Genomic DNA, 10,862 nt, shown 5'->3' with positions numbered 1-10,862 from the left:
GAGAGACACAGCGAGAGAGGGAACACAAGCAGGGGGAGTGGGAGAGGGAGAAGCAGGCTTCCCCCTGAGCAGGGAGCCCAATGCGGAGCTCGATCCCAGAACCCTGGGATCATGACCTGAGCCGAAGGCAGACGCTTAACAACTGAGCCACCCAGGCGTCCCTGTCCCTTTCAACTTTTTAAGAGAAACTAGACATCCAAGTTTGGTGGAACATTTCCCCGGCGTTGACACATGGCACAGAACGCGGAGCACCCTCTGCGGGCAGGTTCAGCTCTCCGGCTGCCACTTCGCTTACCCCTAAGGGCAAGCCCTTCCCACGTGAATCTTTCTCCCTCCACAGTGTGTCACCAGCTCCCAATTTAAAACAAAAAACAAAACAAAACAAACAAACAAAAAACCCAACGAAACCATGTTGGAGATTAGTCTCAGCATTTTGAACCAGTGGCTAGATGTTCACATGGGAAGGTCTTCATGGAGAGTCCAGGGGCTTATATTCGTTTCCCATTGTGTTGAAACAAATCACCACAAACTGAATGGCTTAAACTGAATGGCTTAAACAATGTGAATTTATTATCTTACAGTTTTGTAGATCAGAAGTCTGGGTCTCATGGGGCTAAAATCAAGCCCTGTCTGCAGGGCTATGCTCCCTTCTGGAGGATCAGAGGAGAATCCATTTTCTTGCCTTTTCCCGGCTTCTAGAAGCTGCCGGCATTCCTTCCTTCCTGACCAGAAAGGGGGTTCAGCCCGCACATCAAATCTCTCATTACAGCATCAAAAGGTTCTCTGCTTTTCAGGATTCATGTGATTGGGCCCACCAGGCAATCCAGTGTTATTTCCTCATACAAGGTTGTAGTTTAAAGTGTTTTTTGTTTTTTAATTTATTTAAGCAATCTCTGCACCCAGTGTGGGGCTCGAACTCATGACTCCGAGATCCAGAGTTGCATGCTCCACCCACGGAGCCAGCCAGGCATCCCACAAAGTTGTAGTTTATTTATTTATTTATTTATTTATTTATTTATTTATTTATTTATTTATTTTAAAGATTTTATTTATTTATTTGAGAGAAAGAATGAGATAGAGAGAGCATGAGAGGGGGGAGGGTCAGGGAGAAGCAGACTCCCCGCTGAGCGGGGAGCCCGATGTGGGACTCGATCCCAGGACTCCAGGATCATGACCTGAGCCGAAGGCAGTTGCTTAACCAACTGAGCCACCCAGGCGCCCCAAAGTTGTAGTTTAAATGCCTCTGCAAAATCCCTTTTGCCACACGAGGGAACATTTTTATAGGATCCAGGCATTAGGGTATGAACAGGGCTCTTCTCTAAACTTTTGAATCTTTTCTTCAAAAAAAGCTCTGGGGAGAGAAACCTAAGATAAACAGCTTCTTTCTTTCTTTCTGTCTGTCTGTTTTCTTGTTTTATTATTTTTAAAAAGTCTTAATTCCGCATACAGTGTTACATTAGTTTCAGGTGTACAATAGAGTGATTCAACAATTCTTTTTCTTTTTAAACAGATTCTTTTTTTTTTTTTAAGATTTATTTATTTATTTGAGAGAGAGAGAGAGACAGCGAGCACAAGGAGAAGCAAGCTCTCTGCTGAGCAGGGAGCCCGATGTGGGGCTCGATCCCTGGACTCCGGGATCATGACCTGAAGGCAGATGCTTAACCAACTGAGCCACCCAGGTGTCCCTGATTCAACAATTCTGTACATCACCCAGTGTTCATCACAAGTGCATTCGTAATCCCCATCACCTACTTCACCCCTCCCCTCTGGTAACCATCAGTTGGGATTTATCTTTCTTCATAACCAGACTCACTCTCCCCGCCCCAATCAGGCTTCCTTCTCTGTAAGAGATTATTCTAGCAGGGGCCTTTCTGTGCCGCCAGGCCGGGGCCCGCTCCAGCCAGTGGAACTCTCAGCTGCCTCTCTGGCCCCGGTGCCATCTGCTACCTCGGGGCTCAGAAGCAACCCTTCTCCCTTAGCTCCCCTCCCTGTGGAGCTTCTCAGCTGGGATTACTTACAGGGTGAGGGACGGGGGCCTCCCTCTCCCCAGGCGCCGCGAAGGCTCCAGGGCTTGCCGCCAAGGCTGGAGTCAACATCACCCAGGCCAGGGCTGGAGGCGGCCAGGGCAGGAAGAGAGCAAGACGACAAGACTGACGTGGGCTGCCCCGTCCCCGAGGGGCAGGGCCCGGCCAGCTGGAAGCTCAGGCTGCATCTGACAAGAGCTCACTTAGTCCTGTCCGTCGTCAAGTCCTTCGCTTGGGTTCAAATGGCCAACTGCTCCCACGAAGAGGATTAGGGAGTCTGGACTTTTAGCATCAGTTTTGGCAGGTGGGAGGAAGACCAACCTGTGACAGCTACCCGCCCCCCACCCCCCACCCCCAGCCGCTTGGGAGGATAGCACTGATTCTGCGTAATGAGCAGGCTGTGCCCCCCGTCTCTCTCCCTGGAACCGTATAGGTCCACAACACACACACACACACACACACACACACACGTGCACACACACACACACACACGTGCACGCATGCTCACAACCTTCAGTGGTGGAGTCAGGGACGAAAGGCATGGCAGCAGGATGATTACACCAGGGTGAATCCCAGCACTTTCATTGGCCACTGTGTGTCCTCCCGAAAATTATTTACCTCAGTTGCCCTGTTCTTAAGCAATGCCAACGACACCTTTCACGGGGTTTTTAGGAGGATTAAACGGGTTAATATCTTAATATCTGTAAGGGCAGGAGACTGCCTCAGCAGCCCTGTCACACAGCTTTGTTAAATCATACAAATACATACCCTGCTCTGAAGGATGATCTTTGGCCAAATCTACTTTAATAGCTGTACTTCTCTACTAGAAGTTAGAAATAAATTCTCAAGTGACTCAGCTTGAAACAATGCGAGGGGATTTGCGTGAGGCACATTCAGCCTGCACTCATACAGCTGTGTTTTCATTTATTTAAGCAATATCTCCACCCGACGTGGGGCTCGAACTCACCTGCTCTGTGAGGATAATCTTTGGCCAAATCGGCGTTAGTAGCCATACTTCTCTACTAGAAGCTAGAAGGCGCTGCAGGTTACATCAATAGTAACAGATATATGTACTAGACTAGAACGAAGGAGGTGCCAAGTCCACAGTACTCTGTACTGGTCAGGTCAACACTCAGTCCGTCCAAGAGCCTGAGTTACTTCTGGGTTATTTGTACTTATTCTTAAGTCCTCCTGCTCATGGTTCTGATAGGGGGTTGATGCATTTTAATTGGAATCCACATTCCTAATGAAGGCCTCACTCTATGACCCTTAGATGCTTTTGACCCTCAACAGTACCAGAAATTTGAGGTCCTGGCAACTACGCTTTGCTTGAAGCACCGAGACCAGCATTGGTTGCCACAAACAGAGAGAGATGCCGCTGTTGGCTGGGGAGGAAACTTGAAACATGACAAACGCAGACTCTTGGAAACAATCAGAGCTGTTAGGCGGAAAGCAGGGGACACAGGAGAGCCAGGGGAGCTGGCTTCACACCATGGGAAGGGATGGGGCAATAGAAAGAACACTTATTAAATACCACTGTGCTCTGAGCACAGTATCGCATATCTAATTAAGCTCCCATCACAACCCTATGGAAGAGACAGAACTCTCCCACGAGCCGAGGTGGGGAAGAGGCAAAGTGACCTGCCCAAAGGCTCTCATAGCCAGGGGGCTCAGGCTGGCAGATCTTTTGGCCTCATGTCACGACCACTGTAATGGGACTGCATGATGCATGTGTGATATTAGAGCTTTCTCATATTCAGAGCTGGTACAATGGTATGGAAGTTCTGTACCGGTTCCGTACCATCGAAGGTGTCCAAGGAGGTGTGTGATGGATCTCATCAAAGATATTAAAAAGGTAATTTATTTATGCCTTGTTGGAGGGTGGAAATGGGTCGTCTAGGAAGGCACCTTCCAGCTTTGAGATTCTGAGTTTCTATACTTTGGGGTAAGACAGACTCTTCAGGCATATTAAGTGATTTCTTTTCCCTGTATTTTCCACTTTCTCTTCTGTCCCCTTCTCCTCTTCATGCAGATATTCTGTTCTGGGAACACATCTTTTTTAAAAGGAGGGATGTGGTGGCTGGCAATTTGGGCAGCTGGGATAACAGAAAGACCATACTACTCTCTCTGGTTGGTGAGTCTGAATTTTTACTAAGTTTACTAAGGAGATTGCATTACATTCTAATGAGGCAAACCTGGAAAGATGACAAGAGGAAGCAATTACATCACCCTTCTTTCCCTCTCCTCCAATTCTTTGGTACCAGGCAAAGCCCAGACCCCCCTGAATGTAGGATTTAGGGCTGGGGTTGATTTAAGATTCACATTCTGCTATCCCATCACGATGGGGACTTGATATTGAAACTGGAAATTTTTTTGAAAATAAAGCGATATTTCGTCCACACCTGAGCTTGGGAACAGAGACCTATTTTAAGCCTGGCGGTGGACGTGCCTTCCTCGCAGCTGCACAAAGGGGTTGTAAGCCTGAAGTTTTTGGTCCTCTGCTGCCCCTGTGTGGACATAGCGGGAAACAACACTTCAAGATCTCACTTGTGGCCAGAGTAAAATTGGACTTGAGAGAAAGAACCGCCCCCCGAGAATCACTGGAGGTTTATGACCACGATGAGGGAGTCAGGAACTGTTGCTATCCCCAGAAAGCTAGGGTTTTCCAGGAGAGAGGTGGGGAGCTCCTACAAGCTGTCAATGACTTCACCAGGATCTTGTCTTGTCCACCATCTTTATTTTTCCTCAAGACACCTGCAGCCAGTAAGCGAGCGATCATCTAAAGACTCCCAGGCATGCACCTCTGCAGCTTTTGGCCGCGACCAGCGCCCGCGGGCACAGCGCCAATCCTCCCACACCTCCTCTTCCTGCGCTTGGAGTAACAAGTCTGTGAGTGTCTCCCTCTGGTCTCACAGCTTTTCACACTCTCTCTTTACCGTCTGTCTCTACACCACCATCTACACAACATATCTACACCATCACGTTCGTGCTTGCAGCATCCCCGACTCCCTGCACAGGCACAGGACAGGGGAAGATGGGGTATCTGGGCCTCCTCCCTCCAGCTGGGAGCCAGGGCCAAATGCACCTGGCCTGACCCCCTATCCCCTCCCCTCAGGCCTCCAGACCCTGCCGCAGCCTGCGGTCCAGGGCCAGGAGCTGTCGCAAGAAGCCCCGGTTGGGGATGATGCCTCGGTGGTCCTTGACTTTCTTGATGGCCTCCACGAGGGTGAGGTGGTGGTACAGCATGAGGTAGGCCAGTACCAGCGTGGCAGATCGGCTCACTCCCACGGCGCAGTGTACCAGGATCTTCCCTGCGAGGACAGACACACCAGGTGGCTGTGGGACTGTTTGTGGTGGGCTGGAGGCGGCTAGGGAGAGGGCGACGGGGCCAGGTGAGGAGGACGACAGGGAAGCAGGTGCACACGGAGACAGGATGGGGTGCAGACTAGGGGTGGAAGAATGCCGACCCCTGGGAGGCCTGGACGGGATGAGATGGACAACGTGCAGCAGCTCAGCGTCTGGGAGCCTGAAAAGGGCTCCCAGGGAGGCAGACGCTCATCACTAATGTAAAACTGAGTCTCGCACAGAGTGAGGATCTGGGGATCTGGTGAGTGTTCCCCAGTGCATTAGCATCTGTGTTCTGTTAACACTTTGGATTATTTCCTTCTCTTCTCATGCACTGCCTTTAACAAATAGTTGAGAGTGTTTTTCTTGCCTTCATATCAGATCCTGAGCATTCTGTCATGTCATTCAAATCTCTCCAGCCTTGAACCCTCCAGCTTTCCCCTAACTCTGATGTCCCTTGTTCCTTCCCTCCCCCTGGCTTCCCCCTCCTACCTCCTGGCTGGTTCAGCGCCCGGTGGATGAAGTCAGCAGCCGTCTGGAAGTGGATGCTCATGTCAAAGGCTGGCGAGTCATGGGCCTCAACACCCAGGTAGCGGATGCCCAGCCCCTCGTAGGCCTCGGGCGTGCCTCGCCACCTGCTGTGTGAGGCATTGAGGACGTGGGTGACGCCCAGGCGACGGAGCTCCCGGCGGTTGTTGGCTATGTCCCTGCATTGAGTAGAGGATAAAGGGAGGGTGGGGAAGCTAGGCTCTGGGGCAAGAAGCCCTGGCCTCCACCCTGTCCACTGCCTAGCTAACGTCATTGGCTCCATGCCTCCGCTGTACTTACTGAGGACCCAGAGGGGGGAACCAAGATGGGCAACGACCTGGCGTCTCGTCCTTGAGCAAGGGTTGAGGGTACTGGGGAGGTTCTGCCTGGAGAAGAGAAGACTAATGGGGTGGGCGAACGATAGCCATAATAAAATATTGAGAGTCCTCCAAGGCAGCTTGATCTGTGGGAAGGACTGACTGGCTCTGTACTTCGTGTACGGAAGTATGTACTAACCGTGGAATCCAGCTGAAGAAAGACGGAAACGCCTTGGGAGAGAATGACTCTCCTGTCACTGGGGTATTCAAGCACAGAGAGGAGGTCAATGTGTAGGCATGGATGCGCAAGAGGGGATCTGGACCTCAGCTGGGTTGTTGGACCAGCTCACGTTCAACCTCCCTGTTAGCCTTGAGGTGATAGGATTCTGACCCTTGCTCCCACACCTAGCTCCCCTGTTACTTTCTGCTCTCGTTGACACCCAGAATGTTCTCATGTTCTACTAGTTATTCCATGCTCATTTGGACCATGTTTTACGACGTCACCTTCGGGGGTTCCTCTGGCCCATCCCCCTCAGCTTAGTGGCAGACACCTCTCAGGCAACATGGCCATACCTCAGGGCCAACGCCCTGTCCAGTGCAAACTCCTCAAGTACGAGCCCTGAACTTGAACCTCCAAGTCCTGGCTCTGCTACTTACGACCCGTGTGACCTTGGGCCAGTCACAACGTCTCTGAGCTTCAGTTTTGCCATCTGTAACCTGGGGGCAGTGGTACCTACCTCACAAGGCTGTTGTGAAGATTAAGAGAGAAAATGCACGTGAAAAACTCCTTGTAGACTATGAAGCCCTTGAGAGACAGAGAAGTGAGGGGCCTCCTCCCTGGATGCTCTTCTCTCCAGGCCCCCATGCTGCAGAGCCTCTGCATACACTGCGGCTTTGCCTGGTCAACCCCTCGGCTTCCTACCCACTTCCTGGCTCCCGACGGCTGCCCGTGTCCAGCATCACAGCACAATACGTGGAAGGTCAGGGAAGTCATCTACAGTGTCCGCCACATGGCATCGGCACTCAGTAATTAATTTTGCTAAGTGAGTGACGTTATTACTTGAACAGAGACTATCTGTCCAGAGTTGGGCATATCAATAATCCTGCCCCAACTCCCCCAAACCCTCCAGCCTCCACTCTCTGCCCATGCACCCCTGCCCCTCCCTCCTCACCCTGGAACCAGCAACACGACTCAGCACCTCCCTGCCACCCTTCTCCTTTCTTCTTGCGTGCGTACACACACACACACACACACACACACACACACACACGTGCAGCCATGACCCCGGGCTGCCGGGTACGTACTGGTCTCCGAGGTAGAGGCCCGGCCAGACCTCATCGGCATGGTTACAGGCGGTCTTGCCTGTGTAGAGCAGCCTCTCCAACTCAAAGACATTGAGGAAGGGATGTTGCACATCTGGCATCTCCTCCAGGGCCCCTCTAGTGCGAACAGGAGACCTTGAGCCGCTCCGGGAGAAGCGGGCCATAAAAGTCATGGAGGCCCAGAGCCAGTTACCAGGGCACATCTTAGAGGCGGCTGCAGGGGTGGCTATGCACCGACGCTGGGTCAGTCTCCAGGTAGCTGTTGCTGGAGGAGGGATGGAAGGGAGACACACCTGAGTGGGTCTGGAGCAGCTGCTTCCTTCTTGCCAACTGGGCTGGCCCTGGGGAGAAGCTTCTCAAGGGAGGGAAGGGAAGTCTGGCCCTGGCGGGGTGGGGGGGCTCCCTAATTACTCTTTCCTTCAAGCTGCGGCAGCTCCTTTCTGCTCTTTGGCTCAGCCAGGCAAGGAGGTGGGAGTCACATGTCCTTGTTTACGGGAGAGGGAGCTGCCCAGCTGCTGGCTTTCTGCCCCACCACTCCACCCCCACTCCCAACACACATACACAAACACACACACACGCACACATTTGATATTTGGGTGGCAGTGCCCATTGCGGGAGCTCCTGCCAGCCGGAATCTGGGTCTCATCTGCCTGGGTCCCCAGGCAAAGAGCCCAGGGAGCTGGGAGGGGAATGGGGGGGTGGCTTTGGACCCACCCGGAGAGAATGAGCAGGAAGATAGCAGCAGCTGGGGCCATGACATATGCCAAGCCCTTCTCCTCAGCACCAGAGAGATGGGCTGCTTTAACCCATTCCTGCTCTAGCACTGCCTCAGAGTTAAGCCTACTATGGGAAGTGTTATGTTGGGGGCTGGGGTGAGTGGGGAACAGCAATAAAGAGAAAGTGTAAGTTTTTGAAAAATACTTGCTGAAGGCATGCACTAATGGAAGAGGGTGCCAAGCTAAGTGCACAACAGCCAATCTACTCTCCTTTGATCAGCATGCAGAAATTATTGATCAAACCTCATTTCTCATGTGAGGATTTCTGAGTCAAGCAGGGCTGGAGTAATGTGTCTGGGTGTGTAGGGGAGAGGCGGAGGCTGGGGGCTGAAGAAGGGAAGGGATAAGGGATTCTGCCAGGCCCAGGGGCTCAGAGGCTGAAATGACCATCTGAGTTGCTGTTGGAGTCAAGTGACCCTATTCGGGGCATGCGGCTGGCAGTGAGGGGCTTAGCAGGTGTGCTTCGGACTCCCTGTGGACAACTGGCCTTTGTAAAAGGCTTGTGCAGAGCTGCAGAGCTGGGAAGAGCCAGCCTTTGAGACTTGTCCTGGGTCCTTCAGGCAGAGAGGCCACTGTGACAAGAGCCCCTCCGTCCTCCTCCTCCCCCTCTCCCATCACCAGGGTGGACTGGGCCCAAGGATTCCCTTTCCACTCCCTTCCTGGTCCTCAACCAAAAGTCTAGTATCGAGAGGCCATCTTTGACCTGCACACACTCTGCGGACCCATCCCTCCCTGTGAGCCAGGGCCCCGGCTCTCCTTTCCCCCAGGCCAGGGGAGACCGAGCACTAACAGGTCTTAGGAAGCATGGGCATTAGGATCAGGGCTGCTGAGGGGAGCCTGGATCTTAGGGCGTTCAGGGAGAGAGATGTTTGCAAAGGCTGGGGCAGAAAGAGCACAGAAATATAGCACTCTAGCCACCATCGCCATCACCAACCACCACCACCATCATCATTCCATCATCATCATCATCATCATCATCATCATCATCATCATCTGCCTTGTCTCCTCAGGCCTAAAGACCCCATCACTTTATTCCCAAACAACGGTTTCTCGAAATAGGTTCTGCTGCCCGGGTGATTGATGCTAAAGGGTAAAGAGGAAGCGGGAAGGAGCCCAGGTGTAGGGAGGAGCTCGGTGGGACTCTATTTCTCCTCGACGCTGGCGGAGCCCCATTACGTCCCGGGGTATACCCCTCGGCCTTCTCCAATCCCATCGGCCGCGTTCAGGCGCCTTGGTCCGCGGCCCCCTCCCCCCCGGCCGCCGTGGAGCTTGTAACAGGTTCATGGCTGTCGCCCCGGCCCCGGCTAAGCCAGACAACCCGGCGCTGAAGGTGCAGGGAGGGAGCCCTGGGGAGCTCAGCTAGCTCGGCTCCCGCGTCCCCCACCCCCCCGCCCCAAGCCCAGCCCAGCCCGGAGCCGTGCGCCTCTCCGCGCCGCGGGGGAGGCGACCACCCCCCGCAGCCCCTCTACCTGGGTGCGAGCGCGGCGCGGGGTCTCAGTCGCGGAGGCCGATGGCAGGCGCAACCAGCCCCACGGCCATGACTCTCCTGCGGCCGCCGCCGCCGCCCCCGCCCGCTGCCGCTGCCGCTGCCGCTGCCGCTGCGAGACCTGCTGACGGATTAGCCTCTATTTTTAAGCCATGACACGCACGTCGAAGCAGGGTTCCTATCGGTGTGTCGCTGACACACAGAGACGCAGCCCGACACCCAGCGGCCCGAGCGCACACGCAGCGCGGGCTCGCCCGCGGGTGTTTACAGCCCGGACACAGAGCACGCAGCCGAGCAGCCCCGCCTGGCGTGCATGTTCGGGCGGACGTGTGTTTTCGGAGCTGCGCCAATTACAAGGCATTTTGCTTGAGGATGACATTATACAAGCCGTCCCAGACGGTGCCTTAAACACACTCGCTCCTCCCCAGACAGCATTAATTAATTACATAGACACCATGGCGCGCCTTACTTGTCCATTTCTTATTCTCAAGAACACCGTGTCATAAATAACACGGGTCGGGAGTCCTTATTAGTATTTAGTATATACCACGTGTTTCACATCTCTTCCCTCAGTTTATCCTCACCACAAGTCTGTGAGCTAGGTTGCATTATCATTGTCCCCATTTTAGGGAGGAGGAGACTGAGGCCCAGGGAGGTGAAGTCATTTGCCCAGGCCACACGCTAGTTATGGGCTGCCCTGAGTTTCAGACCCTGGCAGTCTGACTCGAAGTTCATGTCTTTAACTGTTCTAAACCAGTGACCCCACACAATGGAGAAGGCACAGTGGATTTCTATCAGGAAGCCACTTCCGGCAGCTCAGCTCTTAAGTGAACACCTTTCCCCCTGACTCTGGAAGAAATTCATGCCCCTACCTCTTCACGTGTGCTGCCTTTCAGTGATGTTTAGCTTTAGCTGCTTTTCTACTGTAATCACCTTGTCAGTTCGAAGTCGATCAACACTTCGCAGGCAGGGGCGGTGCTGCCGTCCCCAGTCCCCAGGTCATCGTGTGATGGGGGAGGTGGCAGAGTGAATGCATGTCAGCAGAGGATGCTGTTGAAAACCA

At 53.3% G+C, this 10,862-nt stretch overlaps 1 protein-coding gene across 1 annotated transcript; it reads right to left on the bottom strand.

Annotated features, from left to right (window-relative positions):
- Positions 1-2,424: 2,424 nt before the first annotated feature.
- Positions 2,425-10,118, bottom strand: DUSP26 (dual specificity phosphatase 26). Its single transcript, XM_032413582.1, has 4 exons — positions 9,783-10,118; positions 7,520-7,802; positions 5,862-6,076; positions 2,425-5,335 (listed from the first exon to the last, which is right to left on the bottom strand). The coding sequence occupies exons 2-4, from the start codon at positions 7,738-7,740 to the stop codon at positions 5,136-5,138; spliced, it is 636 nt and encodes a 211-aa protein (XP_032269473.1). The 5' UTR covers positions 7,741-7,802; positions 9,783-10,118; the 3' UTR covers positions 2,425-5,135.
- Positions 10,119-10,862: the final 744 nt, after the last annotated feature.

Source organism: Phoca vitulina, unplaced genomic scaffold (assembly GCF_004348235.1).
Source record: "Phoca vitulina isolate PV1807 unplaced genomic scaffold, GSC_HSeal_1.0 scaffold15, whole genome shotgun sequence".
In the NCBI taxonomy this organism is placed as follows: domain Eukaryota; kingdom Metazoa; phylum Chordata; class Mammalia; order Carnivora; family Phocidae; genus Phoca; species Phoca vitulina.
This window is presented reverse-complemented; position numbering and strand designations above follow the sequence as displayed.